Source organism: Rhinoderma darwinii, chromosome 7 (genome assembly GCF_050947455.1).
Source record: "Rhinoderma darwinii isolate aRhiDar2 chromosome 7, aRhiDar2.hap1, whole genome shotgun sequence".
Lineage (NCBI taxonomy): Eukaryota > Metazoa > Chordata > Amphibia > Anura > Rhinodermatidae > Rhinoderma > Rhinoderma darwinii.
In genome coordinates, this window is record NC_134693.1 from 92349441 (window position 1) to 92371051 (window position 21611).

Genomic DNA, 21611 nt, shown 5'->3' on the forward strand with positions numbered 1-21611 from the left:
TGAGGAACAGAAACCTCGAGATAATTTTTAGACCCGGGTCTGTAGGTTACAAAAAAGTCAAACTTGGTAAAGAACAAGGCCCACCTAGCCTGTCTGGGATTGAGCCTTTTGGCTGATTGTAAAAAAAAAGGCAGGTTTTTTGGTCAGTTAGTACAGTAATTTGATGTCTAGCTCCCTCTAGAAAGTGGTGCCACTCTTCAAACGCCCACTTAATAGCAAGAAGCTCACAATTACCTATATCATAATTATTTTCAGTGGAAGAAAATTTGCGAGAAACAAAGTACAGGGACGCAAATTAGTCAAAATGGAAGACCCTTGAGACAACACAGCCCCCACACCTATTTCTGAGGCATCAACCTCAACAATAAAGGGACTAGAAAGGTCAGGTTTCCAATTTACAAGATCAGAACACGTGAGATCCGACAAAGGTTTGGCAATGGAGGAAAAAATATCAATAAATTTTCGGTAATAATTAGCAAAACCCAAGAACTTCTGCAGAGCTCTTAGTGACGTTGGTTGAACCCAATCAAGAATTGCCTGAACCTTAGCAGAGTCCATACAAAAATCATGAGGATACAGCACATATCCCAAGAAGTTAACTTCCTGAACACCCGAAAAGTCATTTTTCAAATTTCGGATGAAGACAATTTTCCCTCAGTACTTGAAGACGGATCTTAACCCCTTAACGCTCAGCGACGTACTATTCTGTCGTGCTGACCGACCCATTCGCGCTCCGTGACGGAATAGTACGTCGTGGGAGTAACGGCCATTTCGGCCGTCTTCCCGACACGTACAGGAGCTGTGACCGCTGCTGTCTTGTACAGGGGTTACCGCAGCTCCTATAGCGGAGACCGATCGCTGTGTCCCTGCTGATTAACCCCTTAAAAGCCGCGTTCAATAGCGATCGCGGCTTTTAGGGGTTAAGCTACCATCGCCGGCCTCCTACACGATAGTCGTCCGGCTATGCCATCGACGGAAGCCTAGTGGGTCCTGACAAAGTAGAACCCACTATGCTTGCTGTCAGTGAGTAGCCAACAGCTCTAATACACTGCACTACGCATTGCGATCAGGGCCTCCTGCCCTCAAGTCCCCTAGTGGGATAAAGTAATAAAGTTAAAAAAAAGTAAAGAAAATATGTGTAAAAATAAGAAAATAAAAGTTTTAAAAGTAATAAAAGTAAAAATCCCCCTATTTCCCTTATCAGTCCTTTATTATTAATAAAAATATATTAAAAAACAAATAAACTATACATAATAGTTATCGCCGCGTCCGTAACGGCCTGAATAACAAAATTATTTCATTATTTATCCCGTGCGGTGAACACCATAAAAGAAAATAATAATAAACCATACCAGAATCACAATTGTTTGGTCACTTCACCTCCCAAAAAATTGAATAAAAAGAGATCAAAAAGTCGCATGTAAAAATGGTGCTGATCGAAACTACAGTTTGTTACGCAAAAAATAAGTCCTCGCACAGCTTTCTTGATGGAAAAATAAAAACGTTATGGCTCTTAGAATAAGGTAAGACAAAAAGTAAATGATTTTTTACAAAAAGTATTTTATTGTGCAAACGCCATAAGAAATAAAAAAAACTATAAACAGTGGCGTAACTACCGCTATAGCAGCCGTAGCGGCTGCTACGAGGCCCACGGCATGAGGGGGCCCGTGTCGCCCGCCTGCACGGGCCCCCACCATGGCCGGAGGCTTCGCTAGCAGCCGCTATGGCTGCTACAGCGGGACGCCACTGAACACGACTACGGCAGAGCAGGGAGGTATCTCCCCGCTCTGCCATTACACAAGATACATGTGTGATCGCTGGCAGCGATAGGGAGAACGGGGGACTGAAAGTCCCCTGAAGTTCTCCATCACAAACCTCGGACTTCCGGGGTCTGTGTCAGCAGCTCCGTAGAAATGAATGAAGCGCCGGTCGTGCTTGTGTGCATGCGTGACCAGCACTCCTTTCATTTTCATTGAGCTGCGCAGACGCCGGAAGTCAGAGGTTAGTCATGGAGAACTTGGGGGACTTTCGGTCCCCCGTTCTCCCTATCGCTGCCAGCGATCACACATGTATCCCCTATCCTGTGGATAGGGGATACATGTCTTTTGTCTTTTCACACTGTAGGTCGCATTTTTTTGGGGGGTTGGGGATGCTGTATGGCGTTCCCTACAGGGGAGGGCTGTATAGCGTTCCCTACAGGGGGGGCTGTATAGTGCTCCCTACAGAGGGGGGGCTTTATGGCGTTCCCTACAGAAGGGGGCTGTATGGCATTCCCTACAGGGGGGGCTGTAAGGCGTTCCCTACAGGGGGGCGGTATGGCGTTCCCTATAGGGGGGGGCTGTATGGCGTTCCCTACAGGGGGGGGGGTTTTGGCGTTCCCTGCAGACCCCCACTCTAGGGAACGCCATACAGACCCCCTGTAGATAACGCCATACAGACCCCCTGTAGATAACGCCATGCAGTCCCCCTGTAGATAACGCCATACAGCCCCCTCTGTAGATAGCGCCATACAGTCCCCCCTGTAGATAGCACCATACAGCCACCTCTGTAGAGAACGCCATACAGCCCCCCTGTGGATAGCACCATACAGCCCCCTGTAGATAACGCCATACAGCCCCCTGTAGATAGCGCCATACAGCCCCCTCTGTAGATAACGCCATACAGTCCCCCTGTGGATAGCGCCATACAGCCCCCTCTGTAGATAACGCCATACAGCCCCCTCTGTAGATAATGCCATACAGCCCCCTCTGTAGATAACGCCATACAGCCCCCTCTGTAGATAGCGCCATACAGCCCCTCTGTAGATAGCGCCATGCAGCCCCCCTGTAGATAACGCCATACAGCCCCTCCTGTAGATAACGCCATACAGCCCCCCCTGTAGATAACGCCATACAGCCCCCTCTGTAGATAACGCCATACAGCCCCCTCTGTAGATATCGCCATACTGCCCCCTCTGTAGATAACGCCATACAGCCCCCTCTGTAGATAGCGCCATACAGTCCCCTCTGTAGATAGCGCCATACTGCCCCCTCTGTAGATAGCGCCATACAGCCCCCTCTGTAGATAGCGCCATACAGTCCCCCCTGTAGATAACGCCATACAGCCCCCTCTGTAGATATCTACAAGGGGGGGGGGTTGTGTGACACCCAGGGGAGGGGGGCCCCAGTCAAAAGTTTGCTATGTGGCCCAGTCTTTCCTAGTTACGTCCCTGACTATAAACATATGGTATCGCCGTAGATGTATCGCCCCGCAGAATAAAGGAATGAGATGACCCCAGTTTTGACCGTTTGTATAAACAGAGACCCCTATTAGACCGTTTCAGTGCCCGGTTTTCCCAAGCATTCACCCCCGAAAATTGTATTTCTATTGATGAGTCCTTGGTACATTTTAAAGGGAGGCTTCAATTCCGCCAGTACCTGCCGGGTAAGAGGGCAAGGTATGGCGTGAAGATGTATAAGCTGTGCGAGAGTGCATCAGGGTATACCTACAAATTTAGGATATATGAAGGGAAGGACACCAGTATTCCACCCCAGAATGCCCCCCTTTACTGGGAGTTAATGCAAAAATTGTGTGGGATTTGGTGTACCCACTGCTGGACCAGGGTTACCAACTCTACCTGGATAATTTTTATACCAGCGTCCCAGTCTTCAACTGCCTCGCTTCCATAAGTACTGCGGCATGCGGCACTGCTAGAAGAAATCAGAGAGGCCTCCCTAAGACTCTGCTTGGGCAAACACTCAGAAGGGGTGAGAGCAGGGCACATTCTAGCAGCAACACATTGTGTGTCAAGTACAAGACAAGAGAGATGTCCTTGTATTGACAATACATGCCCACACCAGTACCCATGTACCTGTACGAGGTACCAGTACAGAGACCCCCAAACTAGACTGCATCTTGAACTAAAATAGGTACATGGGAGGGGTGGACTTGTCAGACCAAGTCCCGAAGCCCTACAATGCCATGCGGAAATCGAGGGTGTGGTATAAGAAGCTGACCGTGCACATCATACAGATCGCATTCTACAATGCGTACGTGTACGTCGATGTGCAGGCCAGAGGGGAACGTTCCTGGAATTTCAAGAGGTGGTTATCAAGAAACTAATTTTTATGGACCAGGAAGGAGGGGCACCCAGTACTTCTGGAAGCGGGGCCACACGCATTGTACCAGGGCAACACTTTCCAGGAGAATTTCCCCAAACTGGCAAGAAGGGAAAAAGTCAAAAGAGGTGCAAAGTCTGCTATAAGAGGGGGATAAGGAAGGACACAATATATCAATGTGACACATGTCCTGAAATACTAAGGCTCTGTATGAAAGAGTGTTTTAAAATGTATCATACAGCCCTTGATTTTTAATCTTCCCAGTTTTACTTACCCTGATGCACTCCGCACAGCTTATCCCCCTCATCTTTCCCTTCTGAGCCCTGCTGTGTGCCCAGGCAGCTGATAACAGCCACATGTGGGGTATTGCCATACCCGTAAGAACCCACATTACAGTTTATGGGGTGTATGTCTCCGGTCAAAATGCTCACTACACCTCTAGATGAATGCCTTAAGGGTCTAGTTTTTAAAACGGGGTCACTTCTTGGGGGTTTCAACTGTACTGGTACCTCAGGGGCTTATGCATACATGACTTCGCACCAGAAAATCCCCAGTAGGCCAAATGGTGGTCCTGTCCTTCTGAGCCCTCCCATGGGCCCAAACGGCAGTTTATCACCACAAATGGGGTATTGCCTCACTCAAGACAAATTGGGCAATAAAATGGGGTATTTTATTTGTTGTGAAAATAAGAAATTTTGAGCCAAAACTACATCTTATTGGAAAAAATTACATTTTGTTTTAATTCCCAGCCCAATTCAAATAAGTTCTGTGAAAAAACTATGGGGTCAAAATGGTCACAACACCCATAAATGAATTCCTTGAGGGGTGCAGTTTCCAAAATGGGGTCACTACTGGTGGGTTTCCATTGCTTTGATACCTCTGGGGCTCTGCAAATGCGACATGGCACCTGAAAACCAATCCAGCAAAATCTGGTCTCCAGAGAACAAATAGCGCTCCTTTCCTTCTGAGCCCTCCCATGGGCCCAAACGGCAGTTTATCACCACAAATGGGGTATTGCTGTACTCAGGACAAATTAGGCAACAAAATGGAGTATTTTATTTGTTGTGAAAATAATACATTTGAGCTAAAACTACATATTATTGTAAAAAATTTTTTTTTTTAAATTCCCAGCTCAATTCAAATAAGTTCTGTGAAGAAACTATGGGGTCTAAATGGTCACATTACCCATAAATGAATTCCTTGAGGGGTGTAGTTTCCAAAATTTGGTCACTTCTGGTGGGTTTCCATTGCTTTGATACCTCTGGGGCTCTGCAAATGCGACATGGCACCCAAAAACCAATCCAGCAAAATCTGCACTCCAAAGAACACACAGCGCTCCTTCCATTCTGAGGCCTTTCATGGGCCCAAACGGCAGTTTATCGCCACAAATGGGGTATTGCTGCACTCAGGAGAAATTGGGCAACATAATGGGGTATTTTGTTCCCTGTGAAAATAAGAAATTTTGATGAAAAATGACATTTTATTGGAAAAAAATTCATTTTTTTTATTTCACAGCCCAATTCAAATACGTGACGTGTAAAAACTGTGAGATCAAAATGGTAACAACAACCATAAATTAATTCCTTGAGGGGTGTACTTTCCGAAATGGGGACACTTTTGGGGGATTCCTACTGTTTTGGCACCTCAACACCTCTTCAAACCTGGCATGCTGCCTAAAATATATTCGAATAAAAAAGAGGACTCAAAATGCTCTAGGTGTTTCTTTGCTTCTGAGGCTTGTGTTTTAGTCCAGTAGCACACTAGAGACACATGTGGGACATTTCTAAAAACTGCAGATTCTGGACAATACATATTTAGTAGTGTTTCTCTGTTTAAACCTTCTGTGTTACAGATTTTTTTTTTAATACAATTGAAATTCAGCAAGAAAAATGTAATTTGCAAATTTCACCTCCACTTTGCTTTAGTTTCTGTGAAATGCCTAAAGGGTTAAAAAACTTTCTAAATGCTGTTTTGAATACTTTGAGGGGTCTAGTTTTCAAAATGGTGTCTTTTATGGGAGTTTATAATACATAGGTGTCTCAAAGCCACTTCGGAACTGAACAGCTACCTTAAAAAAAAGGCTTTTGAAATTTTCTTAAAAATATGAGAAATTGCTGTTTATGTTCTAAGCCTTGTAACGTCCAAGAAAAATAAAAGAATGTTCAAAAAACTATGCCAATCTAAAGTAGACATATGGGAAATGTGAACTAGTAACTATTTTGGGTGGTATAAACATCTGTTTTGCAAGCAGATGCATTTAAATTCTGAAAAATGCAATTTTTTTATAAATTCTCTCTAAATTTTGAATTTTTCACCAATAAACACTGAATATATCATCCAAATTTCACCACTAACATAAAGCCCAATGTGTCACCAGAAAACAATCTCAGAATCGCTTGGATAGGTTTAAGCATTCTGACGTTATTAACACATAAAGTGAAATATGTCAGATTTGAAAAATTGTGCTCTGAGCCTTAAGGCCCAAACTAGGTTGTAAACCTAAGGGGTTAAATGTTGAACATGAGAGGACCCATCGGAAGAAAACACTAGAATATCGTCTAGATAGACCACCACAAAGCGTCCAATAAAATTCCTGAAAATATCATTAACCAGGTTTTGAAAAACCGCTGGAGCATTACTTATAGGGAAGGTGTCATGATTTTTTTTTTTATATATTATATGGCTTTTAATAGAATATTAACAAAAATAGTATTTAATTGTGTTCTCATTTTTTACTTTTTAATGTATTTTTACTTTTACCTCTCTATGGGGGCTGCCATTTTTTTTTTATTTATTTATTTTTATTTATTTTGTATGTGTCAATTAACGACACATGCAGAGATGGAATACGGCACATACAACCCCATAGAGAATGCGAATGGGAGCCGTTCCATTCTCAGAAGCGTAGGCCGTCTGTGTGGGAACGGCGCATGCGCCACTACCACACAGACCAAAATGAACACCCCATTTTAAAAACTAGATCCCTGAAAGTATTCAAAACAGCATTTAGAACCTTTTTTTTTAACCCTTTAGGCATTTCACAGGAATTAAAGCAAAGTGGAGGTGAAATTTGCAAATTTAATTTTTCTTGCTGAATTTCAATTTTATTGTATTTTTTTTCTGTAACACAGAAGGTTTTACCAGAGAAACACTATGAAATATGTATTTTCCAAATTCTGCCGTTTTTAGAAATGTCCCACATGTGGCTCTAGTGTGCTCGTGGACTAAAACACAAGCCCCAGAAGCAAAGAAGCACCTAGTACATTTTGTGGCCTGTTTTTTTATTAGAATATAGTTTAGGCAGCATGCCAGGTTTGAAGAGGTGTTGATCCAAAACCATAGGAATCCCCCAAAAGTGACCCCATTTTGGAAACTGCACCCCTCAAGGAATTAATTTATGGTTGTTGTTACCATTTTGACCCCATAGTTTTTTCACAGCACGTATTTGAATTGGGCTGTGAAATTAAAAAAAATATTTTTTTTCCAATAAGATGTCATTTTTGATCAAAATTTCTTATTTTCACAGGGAACAAAATACTCTGTTTTGTTTCCCAATTTGTCCTGAGTGCGGCAATACCCCATTTGTGGTGATAAACTGCCGTTTGGGCCCATGGGAGGGCTCAGAAGGAAAGGACCACCATTTGGCCTACTGGGGATTTTCTGGTGCTAAGTCATGTATGCAGAAGCCACTGAGGTACCAGTACAGTTGAAACCCCCGAGAAGTGACCCCGTTTTAAAAACTACACCCCTTAAGGCATTCATCTAGAGGTGTAGTGGGCATTTTGACCCCACAGGTATTGTGTAAAAGATAATGCGCAGCAGATGGTGCAGAGTGAGATTTGCAATTTTCTCTATATGTATGCCATTTCAGTGTCCAATATATTGTGCCCAGCATGTGCCACCGGAGATATACACCCCATAAGCTGTAATGTGAATTCTCCTGTGTATGGCAATACCCTACATGTGGATGTTATCAGCTGCCTGGGCACATAGCCGGGCTCAGAAGGCAAAGATGAGGGGGATAAGCTGTGCGGAGTGCATCAGGGTAAGTAAAACTGGGGTAGATTAACCTGTTCAGGACTGGGCTATTTTGAGCCTTCAGGACCAGACACCGTTAAGCCATTTTTAGAACGCGTTAGTTAAATGGCTATAACTTTTTTATTTGTTGGGCTAGCAATGTGATATTTACAATGTTTTTTTTCCGTGGACAATGCAGTTTTTTTTTTATCATTCTTATACATATCCTTTTTGCTATTTTAGAATTTTTAGGCTAGAAGTTTGAAAATAACAGTAAAAAAATAAGCTTTTTTAATTTTCAGCTATTTTTTATTTTTTTTTGGTAATAACTTAATTTTACCCTAAAATAGACCTTTTGTTTGTGATAGTCATTGTCTACCGTAAACGTTAATATATTACATGCCTATATTAGGGTAATTGGGTCAGGGCTAGCGTTATGACAATGATTGGCGGGGGGGGGGTTGGAGTGGGTATTTTATGTGTATTTTCTATAAAAAAAATTGCACTTTACTTTACTATTTTCTGTCCCTCAAAGGTCAAGAAAGACCTTGGGGATCTTTATATATATTTTTTCTTTCTTTTACACCATGCTTTTCTCCTGTAACTGGAGCTGCACGGCAGCCCCAGTTACAGGGGAAATCGGCCCTCTCATAGTGACGATTGTCACTAATTGGGCTGTGCAGGGTCTAGTAAGACCCAGCAGCAGTCTGCCACTAACGGCATCCAGTCACATGAACACCATGACCAATAGAGACAGCGGCGCGGCCGCCGCCTCTATTCCTATACACAGCGTTTATTGAGCGCTGTGTAAAAGAGATCGGAGAAGATAGAAACAGCGAAAGCTGCTTCTATCTTCTCCTCAGGGTCCTCGGCAGTCACTGACTGCTGGAGACCCGACATTCAGCTGCCCGATCGCTCGGGCAGCCAGTTAAAACCTGTGCCGTAAATAGTCTATGGCGCGGGTTTTAAGGACCCTGACCGTTGGCCGTAAAAACACAGCTAGCGATCGGGAACCAGTTAAAAATCAAGAGATGTATGATACATTTTAAAACACTTTCATACAGAGCCCTGGTTTTTCAGGACACGTGTCACATTGATATATTTCGTCCTTGCTTATCCCCCTCTTATAGCAGACTTTGCACCTATTTTGACTTTTTCCCTTCTTGCCAGTTTGGGGAACTTCTCCTGGAAAGTGTTGCCCTGGTACGATGCATGTGGCCTCAATTCCAGAAGCACTGGGTGCCCCCCCTTCTTGGTCCCTAAAGATTAGGTTCTTGATAACTACCTCTTGAAATTCCAGGAAAGTTCCCCTCTGGCCTGCAAATCGACGTAGCACATACGCATTGTACAATGCCATCTGGATGGTGTGCACGGCCAGCTTCTTATACCACACCCTCTATTTCCGCATGGCACTGTAGGGCTTCAGGACTTGATCTGACTTGTCCACCCCTCCCATGTACCTATTGTAGTCCAGGATAAAGTCTGGTTTGGGGGTCTCTGTACTGGTACAGGGGTACTGGTGTGGCCATGTATTGTTGTTAATACAAGGACATCTCTGTTGTACTTGACACACAATATGTTGCTGCTAGAATGTGCCCTGCTCTCACCCCTTCTGAGTGTTTGCCCAAGCAGTGTCTTAGGGAGGCCTCTCTTATTTTTTCTAGCAATTCCGCATGCCGCAGTACTTCTGGAAGCGAGGCACTTGAAGAGTGGGACGCTGGTATAAAAATTATCCAGGTAGAGGTGGTAACCCTGCTCCAGCAGTGGGTGCACCAAATTCCACACTATTTTTGCATTAGCTCCCAGTGAGGGGGGGGGGCATTCTGGGGGCGGAATACTGGTGTCCTTCCCTTCATATATCCTAAATTTGTAGGTATACCCTGATGCACTCTCGCACAGCTTATACATCTTCACGCCATACTTTTCACTATTACTCGGCAGGTACTGGCGGAATTGAAGCCTCCTTTTAAAATCTACCAAGGACTTATCAATAGAAATACACTTCTCTGGGGTGTATGCTTGGGAAAACCGGGCACTCAAACGGTCTAATAGGGGTCTCCGTTTATACAAACTGTCAAAACTGGGGTCATCTGGGGGTGGGCACTGCTCATCTATTATATATTTTTGAAAGTTTGTTTGAAGCCCGATTTTTTATCGGTTTAAAGAGGCTCTGTCACCAGATATTGCAACCCCTATCTGCTATTGCAGCAGATCGACGCTGCAATGTAGATTGCAGTAACGTTTTTATTTTTAAAAAACGAGCATTTTTGGCCAAGTTATGAACATTTTTGTATTTATGCAAATGAGGCTTGCAAAAGTACAACTGGGTGTGTTTACAGTAAAAGTACAACTGGGCGTGTATTATGTGTGTACATCGGGCGTTTTTACTTCTTTTACTAGCTGGGCGTTAGGAATGGGAGTGTATGATGCTGACGAATCAGCATCATCCACTTCTGTTCGTTAACACCCAGCTTCTGTCAGTGCAGACACACAGCGTGTTCTCGAGAGATCACGCTGTGACGTCACTCACTTCCTGCCCCAGGTCCTGCATCGTGTCGGCCACATCGGCACCAGAGGCTACAGTTGATTCTGCAGCAGCATCAGCGTTTGCCGGTAAGTAGCTACATCGACTTACCTGCAAACGCCGATGCTGCTGCAGAATCAACTGTAGCCTCTGGTGCCGATGTGTCCTCGCTCGTCCGACACGATGCAGGACCTGGGGCAGGAAGTGAGTGACGACACAGCGTGATCTCTCGAGAACACGCTGTGTCTGCACTGCCAGAAGCTGGGCGTTCTGAAGAGAAGTGGATGATACGTCTCGTCAGAACGCCCAGCTAGTAAAAGAAGTAAACACGCCCAGATGTAACACACATAATACACGCCCAGTTGGACTTTTACTTTAAACACGCCCAGTTGGACTTTAGCAAGCCTCATTTGCATAAATACAAAAATGGTCATAACTTGGCCAAAAATGCTCGTTTTTTTAAAATAAAAACGTTACTCTTATCTACATTGCAGCGCCGATCTGCTGCAATAGGAGATAGGGCTTGCAAAATCTGGTGACAGAGCCTCTTTAAAATGGATCACTTCATCTGTAAGCCATAACAACCAATCAGATCGCTGCATGGATTTTTAATACCTGGTTTGGAAATTATAAAAGCTTACCTGATTGGCTGCTGGTAGGGATGTAACAACCAAAGTGATGTCACACTGCTGCTGCTGACATCATAATCTGCCTCCCGGTACATTATTCAGAGACCAGACACACTTCTAATACACCGCCTGCTGCCACCGGACTCCACATCCAGGAGAGGACACACAATATTCCTCACAAGACCGTACTCCATCTCCTGCTACAAAGAGAAGCCATCTCTGCTGTATTTTCCTGGGACATGATCAGAACAACTTCCTACATGTAACATGGGAGACATCACAGTCCTTCTACTATACTGGATAAAGGTTAGTATATATAGGCAGGTTGTGTATTTTGGTATATTTGCCAACAACCCCGTTTTGTGGGAGACAGTCCAGCAAGCCAGGTTAGGAAAGGTGGTGTTTATGCAAATTTGTGTTTTCAGGCAGAAAGGGGGCGAGTCATCAATGCTTTGCTACTATGGGTTTGGGTTGATTGGCAATGATAAATAGTATGGGGGAGGGGTATGAGTGAGATTATAACCCATTTGTTCATCCACACACTAACGCTCTGTGCAGTAACGGGACGTCTCTGTAATGGAAATGTCTCCAGATTTATTATGGACACAATCCATTATAACGTTAATTTTTATATCCATGTTACAGACAATTCTTTTGGCTATTGATATAAATTAGACTTTCAATGTTAGTGTTTACTGAAAATTACAATGTTATATATGTCTCATAATGAGAGCCACTGTAGTTTATATGAGAAGAATGCATTGTGCTGGTTGCGATGGTGATAGCAGCCATCTTGGAGCTTATGTCAGAAGAATGCATTGTGCTGGTTGCTATGGTGATACCAGCCATCTTGTGCCTTATATGAGAACAATGTGTCGTGCTGGTTGCAATGGCAGACATCTTGGAACTTATGGGAGAAGATTGAACCCAACTGTCTAATAGAAAAACTAGATTTGTTGACCATAGCAACCAATCACAGTGCAGCTTTCATATTTCCAGCGCAGCGGAAAAAATAAATAAAGGCTGAGCTTTGATTGGTTGCTATGGGCCACAGGATATGTTTTTCTATTAAACAGCTTTGATAAATGCGGCTCAATGTGCTGTGCTGGTTACTATGGAGACGGCAGCCAGCTTATTACAGTCAAAGGCAGTTGGTGTGAGCAGCCTGATACTGGTTAGAACTATATAAAGTTTGTTTGTTTGAAGCCCTATCAGGGAATAGCTATTTTTGATTGGACATTGAACAAAGTTTGCCTCTTTTTGTGATTTTTGATTGGATTAAAAATCGCTTTTACTGAAAGTCACTTTTACTGAAATTTACTTTTCACTGCCATTCACTTTTAAATTTGCATTGAAGTACACACTTGCCTGATCGTGATTTTTGATTGGTTGAAAAGCTAACCAATAGCGATTTTTGATTGGTTGAGGAACAAACCAACACGATTTTTGATTGGCTGTAAATCAAACCAGTAGCGATTTTTGATCGTATTGGACATTTCACAAAGTTTGCCTCCTTTTGCAGATTTTGATTGGTTTTAAAGTCACTTTGATTGGTTTAAAAACAAACCAATAGCGATTTGTGATTGCATTGGACATTGAACAAAGTTTGCCTCCTTTTGCCACTTTTGATTGGTTTAAAAGTCACTTTTACTGAAATTTACTTTTTACTGACCATGGCTCCCAAAAGAAAACCTCCTGAACAAAGAGAAGGTCGACGCTTGGCACAAAGAATATGTTGAGCAGCAGAAACGGCAGAAATGACCAATGCTCGGCTTGAAGATCAAAAATTGCTACAAGCGACCGCAGGAGCTGAAGAAACACCTCAAGCGATTGATCGTCGGGTTTGAGCACAAGGCGCAAGAAATATTGTTTCTCGACAAACATCTTGGGATTGCATGAAAAAAGCTGCTATGCAATACGACCCAACAATTGAATATGATATGCACGACTTGGTCAATATTGGAAACATGGACATGACCTCTGAACATTGTGAAGCCCAGAAGTGGAAGTCAGAGCCACCTGGCATGTGCTGCTCTGCTGGCAAGGTTCAACTACCCCCACTTACTGCACCACCAGAACCACTCAAGTCACTGATGACTGCGAACACCCCCCAAATCAAGCACTTTCTGGGAAATTTGAGGCACTACAACTCTTGCCTTCAGATGACGAAATTCGAGAGAGAGGCTTCATGCCCACCTTCAAAATTCAGGGACAAGTTTCCCATCGACTTGGATCGCTCCTGCCATTGCCCAATGAACCACCAAAGTTTCTACAGATTTATTTAATGGGCGATGAAGAGTTTCTGAAACCCATCGATCATATGACGCACTTCAGTACCCACTAATCTTTTGGCAAGGCGAAGACGGATACGATATTCAAATCTTCCAAACAAATGTTACCGCCGGGAAAAAAGTTTAGTGCATGGCCTTCTACGCCTATCGAATTGTGATGCGGGTGAGCCATTCAAATCACCTCTTGATGTGCCAAAATCTTTTCCATCTGTTTTTGGTTGATATGTATGCCAAAATCGAAACGGAGTGACTTTGCTTCATCGGTTTCAATCAGAAGGCACTTCGCGCTGAAAGCTATATCCACCTTCGAGATGCTCTCGTCAACGATGGAAACACAATCAATGTTGGTCAGATGGTTATCTTGCCTTCCAGCTTCACAGGGAGCCCTCGACATATGCACGAATACACTCAGGACTCCATGACATATGTGCAAAAATACGGAAGGCCTGACCTGTTTATTACTTTTACGTGCAACCCAACATGAAAAGAAATTCGCCCAGAGCTCTTGCCAGAACAATTGGCGACTGATAGACATGATCAGGTAGCCCGAGTCTTTCGACAAAAGGTTATCAAGTTCATGAATGTCCTCACGAAGGGCAAGGTATTTGGAGAAATTCAATGCTTCATGTGCACAATCGAATGGCAAAAAACGAGGTTTGCCTCACGCACATATACTGATCTGGCTGAAGGAGAAGATCCGACCAAATCAGATCGATTCTGTCATTAGTGCAGAGATCCCAAATGCACAAGAAGATCAAAAGCTATTTGACATCATCATGAAGAACATGTTCCATGGACCATGTGGAAGACTGAATCCAAGCTCCCCATAAATGAAAGATGGCTTCTGTACAAAGAGATTCCAAAGACAGCTGATCCATGAAACTCAGTCTGGAGATGATGGTTATCCACTTTATCGCAGAAGAAAAGTGGGAGAAGGCGGGTTCACTGCATTGATGAAGATTGGCAATAGTTACCAGGACATCGAGGTCGACAACAGATGGATTGTACCCTACTCGCCATTTCTTTTCAAGACCTTTCAATCTCACGTGAATGTTGAGTACTGCAACTCAGTTAAGGCGATCAAGTACATCTGCAAATATGTCAATAAAGGATCGGATCAAGCAGAATTTGGCTTGGAAAGACAAGGAAGAACAACTGATTAAATCAATCGCCAAGAAAGACAAGAAAGAACAATTGATGAAATTGATCGCTTCCAAACTGGATGTTACATCAGTAGCAACGAGGCTGTATGGCGAATTTTGGACTTTCCAATTCACGACCGCTATCCGACGGTAGTTCATCTCAACATCCACTTGGAAAATGGACAGAGAGTCTACTTCCCCAGAGGAAACCTGCTGCACGACGAGTTTTGCAGCCCAAAGACACCACGCTAACAGCATTATTCAAGCTTTGCCAACAAGATGACTTTGCAACAACACTCCTATACTGCTATGTTCCAAAGTATTATACGTGGAATAAATTTACAAGAGTTTTCAAGCGAAGATTCCAAGGAACACCAGTTGAAGGTCATGTTGGAATCAAGTCAAGTGATGCTCTTGGCAGAGTCTACACAGTGCACCCAAACAACCACGAGTGCTTCTTCCTCCGGTTGCTTCTTCACACAGTAGCAGGCCCGACACCGTTTGTTTGCCTCAAGACTGTTGGCGACCATGTTTGTACAACCTACCGGCAAGCATGTCAAGAAAGGGGACTACTTGAGAGTGATTCTCATTGGGAAAAGACTTTAGAGGAAGCAGCAACCTGCCAATTACTAGCAAGCTTACGAAACCTATTTGCTGCCATACTAACGATGTGTGGACCATTCAAGCTACTTGAACTGTGGGAAAAGTACAAAGAGCACCTCTCGAAGGATGCTCTTCTGCAAGCACGATGGCAAAACCCGGGACTCCAATTAGACAGCGGTACTCCGCAAATGTTCAACATGTCATTGATCCTACTTGAAGAAAAGACCCTCATGATGGTTGGAAAGAGACTTGAGGAACTGGGACTTCCCGTGACGGAAAGGAACAACGATGAAAGACTTGGACCGGAATTGCTTCGAGAAACAAGCTATGACATGAGCCCCCTGGAGACTTATCTTGCAACAAATGAACCTCTTTTGGTTGCTGACCAAACGACGGTGTACAATTAGATCTTGGACATCTTGGAAGCTCCTGGAGGAACAAGAAATACGTTTGTCCTAAACCTATTGTTGGCAAAGATCTGACAACAATCCAGGATTGCTCTGGCTGTTGCTCCCTCAGGCATTGCAGACACATTGCTTGATGGTGGCAGAACTGCCCATTCAACGTTCAAATTAACGCTCAACTTGACTCGAGATGCTTCTCCTGTTTGTAACATCAGCAAAGGTACTGGTGTGGCAAATTTCCTGCAAGAATGTTTGATGATTGTCTGGGATGAATGCACGATGGCACACAAGTTGGCGCTTGAAGCTCTGGATCGAACTCTGCAGGACTTGCGTGGAAACAATACAGTCATGGGTGGTGTCGTCTTGGTGTTGGCCGGTGATTTCTGTCAGACGTTGCCTATTGTTCCAAAGAGAATACCAGCAGACAAATTGAAAGCTTGCTTGAAGCAGTCGGTGTTGTGGAGGCATGTGAAGAAGATGAGTCTGACTACCAATATACGAGTTCATCTGCATGGAGATGCCGCAGCTGGTGAGTTTGCCAGCAGATTACTCAATCCGGGGAATGGAGATGTTCAAGTTGACAATGGAACGGATCTGATCAGCTTCCATGATGAGTTCGCAAATTTTTCCAAGTCGGTGGAAGAGCTTACAAACAGTGTCTTTCCCAACATCGCCTACAACTACAGAGATCATGAATGGTTATGTCAACAGGCAATACTGGCACCAAAGAATGATTCTGTCAATGCCATCAATCAGCAAATTCAACTGACTCTACCAGGTCAAGAAAAGCTGTACAAGTCCACCAACACAGTTATTGACCCCGATCAGGCAGTGTACTATCCGACAGAATTTCTCAACTCTTTCGAGCCGCCTGGCTTACCTGCCCATCGATTGATGTTGAAGGTTGGCTCACCTATCATGCTGTTGAGAAATATTGTCGCTCCGAAACTTTGCAACGGGACAAGGCTGTGTGTCAAGAACTTGATGGATCACGTCATCGAGGCCACTATACTAACAGGATGTGCCAAGGGGGAAGTTGTCTTTATTCCTCGAATTCCCCTCGATCCAAATGATGTTCCTTTCGAGTTCAAGCAGCAACAGTTCCCAGTACGCCTAGCCTTCGCAATGACAATTAACAAGGCTCAAGGTCGATCCCTGAAAGTGGCAGGAATACACCTTCAAAGTCCCTGTTTTTCCCATGGGCAACTATAGTCGGCACTGGAAAAAATCTCTACATCTTGGCACCGGATCAAAAATACAAAAAACATTGTTTACAAGAAAGCGTTGGCATAGAAACATGCAGTCCTAAAATCAACACTATATAAATCTGTAATGAATATATTGCTTCATTTCATTTCTTTTATGCTTCCAATAACATTATTTACACACTCTAGCAATTAAATTCATATCGAGGGGTATCAATTACATTCATACTGAGAGGTATTTAAATAGTGAGCTTTTACTCTATCTATACCGTAAGTCAACCTCCCGAGCAACGCCGGGTATAAAAGGCAGTTATCAGTATAATGTAAGAAGCAATTAATGGTAAAAAGCAAAGTATTGCCTCATTTTTTTTTTAGGTTCCAGTTCAGTTCTGAAGTTGCTTTGAGGGGCCTATATATTAGAAAACCCCTATCAAACACCCCATTTTAGAAACTAGACCCCTCAAAGTATTCACAACAGCATTTAGAAAGTTTAACCCTTTAGATGTTTAACAGGAATTTAAAGCAAAGTAGAGGTGAAATTTACATATTTCTTTTTTTTTTGTCAGTAAATCTTTTTTATTTCATTTTTTTCTGTAAAACAGAGGGTTTTACCAGAGAAACGCAACTCAATACTTATTGCCCAGATTCTTCAGTTTTGAGAAATATCCCACATGTGGCCCTAATGTGCTAATGGACTGAAGCATCGCCTCAGAAGCAAAGGAGCACCTAGTGGATTTTGAAGTTTCCTTTTTATTAGGCACCATGTCCGGTTTGAAGAGGTCTTGTGGTGCCAAAACAGTGGAAACACCCCAAAAGTAACCCTATTTTGGAAACTAGACCCCTTGAGAAAATCATTATAGTTTTCATGGGGTGCATGTGACTTTTTGATCAGTTTTTATTCTATTATTAAGAGGCGTGGTGACTAAAAAATTCTACTATAGTTTTTTATTCTATTTTATTACAGCGTCCACCGTGCGCTATAAATTACATATTCACTTTATTTTGCGGGTCGATACGATTACGGCGATACCGTATGTTTATATATATATTTTTTATGTCTTATGGCGTTTGCATAATAAAATACTTCTTATAAAAAATAATTTACGTTTTGTGTTGCCATATTTTAAGAGCCATAACTTTTTTATTTTTCCATCAAGAAAGCCGTGTGAGGACTTGTTTTTTGTGTAACGAACTGTAGTTTCGATCAGTACCATTTTTAGGTACATGCAACTTTTTGATCTCTTTTTATTCCATTTTTTGAGAGGTGAAGTGACCAAAAAATTGTGATTCTGGTATGGTTTATTATTATTTTCTTTTATGGCGTTCACCTCTCGAGATAAATACTGAAATAATTTTGTAGTAGAGGCCATAATGGACGCGGTGATACCAATTATGTATAGTTTAATTGTTTATTTATTTTTATTAATAATAAGGGAAAAAGGGAGATTTTTACATTTATTACTTTTACACATTTTTTTTTACTTTATTACTTTGTCCCACTAGTGGACTTGAGGCCAGGAGGCCCTGATCGGAATTCTAATACACAGCACTACATGCGTAGTTCAGTGTATTAGAGTGTCGGCTACTCGCTAACAGCAAGCATAGTGGGTCCTGACTTAGTCAGGACCCACTAGGCTTCCGTAGATGGCATAGCCGGATGCCATTATTAGGCGGTTGCCATAGCAACAATCACCGTCCGCTATAGTGTAGCGGGCCGTCGATGGTAGTTTAACCCCTAAGAAGCCCCTAAGATCGCTATTGTACGTGGCTTCTAAGGGGTTAATAAGCAGGGACACAGCGATTGGTCCCCGCCGAAGGAGCTGCGGCAACTGCTGTATGAGACAGCAGCTGTCACAGCTCCTGTATGTGCCGGGAGGATGGCCGCTTCTCCCGCGACTTACTATTCCGTCACTGAGTCAGTTTCATGCTGTTGGACCCTTATGGCCAGACCTTGTACCAGCCCGTCAGATCGTGCATCTGATCCATAAGTGCTTGCATAGGTTCCATCGTGAAAGGATAATATAGATGGGCTTGTGATTATGTTATGCAATTGCATGTTGAGCAATGCCCCAAAGGCTGCTGGAGACTTTGGGGAGAGAGCGTGCAAATAAAACCGCAACCTCAAATCCGTCACAACTCTGATCGACAGTCTAAGGCTACGCTAAGGTCTAAGGCTACGGATGGTCTTTGCTGCATAGAAACCAGGTTGTCTTAACAGAGTTCAGTGTTGGATAAGAGGTGCAATGCAGCCAAACCTGAACAATATAACCAGCCAGCCAAAGATTAAACAGAAAGTTGAAAACAGAGCAAGTGGAAATCAGGTACAGCAGAGGTCAGTACCAGCTAGAAGCAGATAATCAAAATCGGTAAACAAGGGGTTAATGAGAGACAAGTCGAGGTCAGTTTCCAGGAAGTCCTGAAGTCAGAAGTACAGGGAGTGTCAGAACACCAGAAGACTAGGAAAATCACAAGCAAAGACAGGCGGAGGAAGCCAGATATAAATACAACCCCACACCTAATTGGCAGAAAGACAGAGGAAAAAGATAGGCTCAAAGTAAAACAGATCCGCCCAGAAGCTAGAACAGTAGTCATGGTGAATTTAAGGAAACAGGCTTTTCCTAACAGTCAGCTAACCAGGGATTAGGAAACCGAGTGCTCTTAGTCATTCCCTTTTTATGCCCGTAACCGTGCTTTAGCCTATTCCCCAAAAAAAGCACTTTCTGTGACTTGGCTGAGCGTGAATAGTATTTAAATAATGCAGGGTAAAGAAAGGCTGTCAAACTACCCATTCCATATTCAGCAGGATTCCCAGACTATAATCTATGGCAACTTTAATAATGACCCAATGATCAGATATAAAATGCCCAGGAGGATCATCAAGTGAATGTTTCCTCTGGATACATGGTAAAAATATCAAGTACGTAATATATGCTGGGAAATCTTAAAATCAATAAGACAATAGTATACACTTACCATTTAATGCCCGTAGGTAATTATTACCTAGGTATACAAGGTTTTCCAGAGCTGGGTTAAACTTGCGTAAAATTTTCTGCATAGAAAAGAATATAAATTGTATTCATACATTAATTAACGCTTTGAATCCTGAGTGCGATTACTGCAACATATCTATTCTTTACTTGTGTACTGGTATGGGTCTCTCTAAATGCAAGAATAGAGTTAATCTGTGATATAAATAAAGTTTATATGCCACAACTTGCAGCAAAAGCTATTGATTTCTTCCTGTAACATCCTTATCACAAGTTGTTTTAAAAGCTTGTAAATAAACCCTCTTGAAGCTGCTCTTATATATTAGGAAATTGTATAAGCAGCAGTACATACTTGAATGACTTCCTTTAAAAGCAGGAGAGTCCTGATAGAAAGAAGTCCAGGCTGCAGAGAATTCAAATAATCTGCTGCTTTCTGAGAATCCATGCCTATATCAAACTTATGAAACAGTAGACATTTGCTTTTGCAAAACATCATGTGTCAGGATGACAGGGAATTTCTAGCAACTTCCCTTATCCATTATCAATTGTTCCTGCTTGTATAAGGAGTGATTCCAATATCAGTATATATTAGTGAATTGCCGTGAACCTAAATTTTCACACTTTAGCTCTGCCTTTAAATATAGCTATTTTATTTTTCAGATTACAGAATTTGGAGTTTTCAGTTACATTTATAGAATTCCCTTCATCTCTTTGTAAACAACTACCATGCGTTAAATATGATTATTTTCTAAAAAAAAATAAAAAATGTATTATGCAGAAAAGATGTCTCACGTTAATTCTTCCTATCTTCTTATGTATTTATGAAGTATTAAAAGCGAGGTGATCTCACCGCATATGAAGCAATTGTGGAGGTATAAATTGAATCCATTTCTTGAGCCATGGCTGCTCTCCTGGAGCCAGCAAGAAGAAGAATGGTATCTCTGCCAGCGAAGTTTGGACGTTGACCATAGGGAGAGGGGAAGAGGAGAGGATGGTTTAATAATTTACCAGGTACAATGATACCTGATCATGCTAGTAACAGAATACCTGAGAGTTTAATAAGTGCTCTGGTAAGGAGTGCGCCACTTGATTATCTAGGAACAGCTGACAAAGACACAGAGTCTGTTCCTCCAACTGTAAGTGAGGTGAAACAAGCTCCTGTCTTAAACCTTTTCTTACAAAAGGGATAAGAGATAGGAGTTAAAGAGGCTCTGTCACCAGATTTTGCAACCCCTATCTGCTATTGCAGCAGATAGGTGCTGCAATGTAGATTACAGTAACGTTTTTATTTTTAAAAAACGAGCATTTTTGGCCAAGTTATGACCATTTTTGTAGTTATGCAAATGAGGCTTGCAAAAGTCCAAGTGGGTGTGTTTAAAAGTAAAAGTCCAAGTGGGCGTGTATTATGTGCGTACATCGGGGCGTTTTTAATACTTTCACTAGCTGGGCGCTCTGATGAGAAGTAACATCCTCTTCTCTTCAGAACGCCCAGCTTGTGACAGTGCAGATCTGTGACGTCACTCACAGGTCCTGCATCGTGACGGCCACATCGGCACCAGAGGCTACAGTTGATTCTGCAGCAGCATCAGCGTTTGCAGGTAAGTCGATCTTACCTGCAAACGCTGATGCTGCTGCAGAATCAACTGTAGCCTCTGGTGCCGATGTGGCCATCACGATGCAGGACCTGTGAGTGACGTCACAGATCTGCACTG

General features: G+C 42.8%; 1 protein-coding gene across 1 annotated transcript in view; it reads right to left on the minus strand.

Annotated features, from left to right (window-relative positions):
• The window catches only part of BAIAP2L2 (BAR/IMD domain containing adaptor protein 2 like 2), a 191175-nt gene extending 170177 nt beyond the window's left edge, over positions 1-20998 (minus strand). Inside the window, exons 1-2 of the mRNA XM_075833680.1 lie at positions 20750-20998; positions 19886-19961 (exon numbers count right to left, since the gene is read on the minus strand). Of these exons, the coding sequence (XP_075689795.1) occupies positions 19886-19961; positions 20750-20800 (127 nt within the window). The 5' untranslated portion in view covers positions 20801-20998. The remainder of the gene's footprint in view (positions 1-19885; positions 19962-20749) is intronic.
• Between the last annotated feature and the right edge of the window lie 613 nt (positions 20999-21611).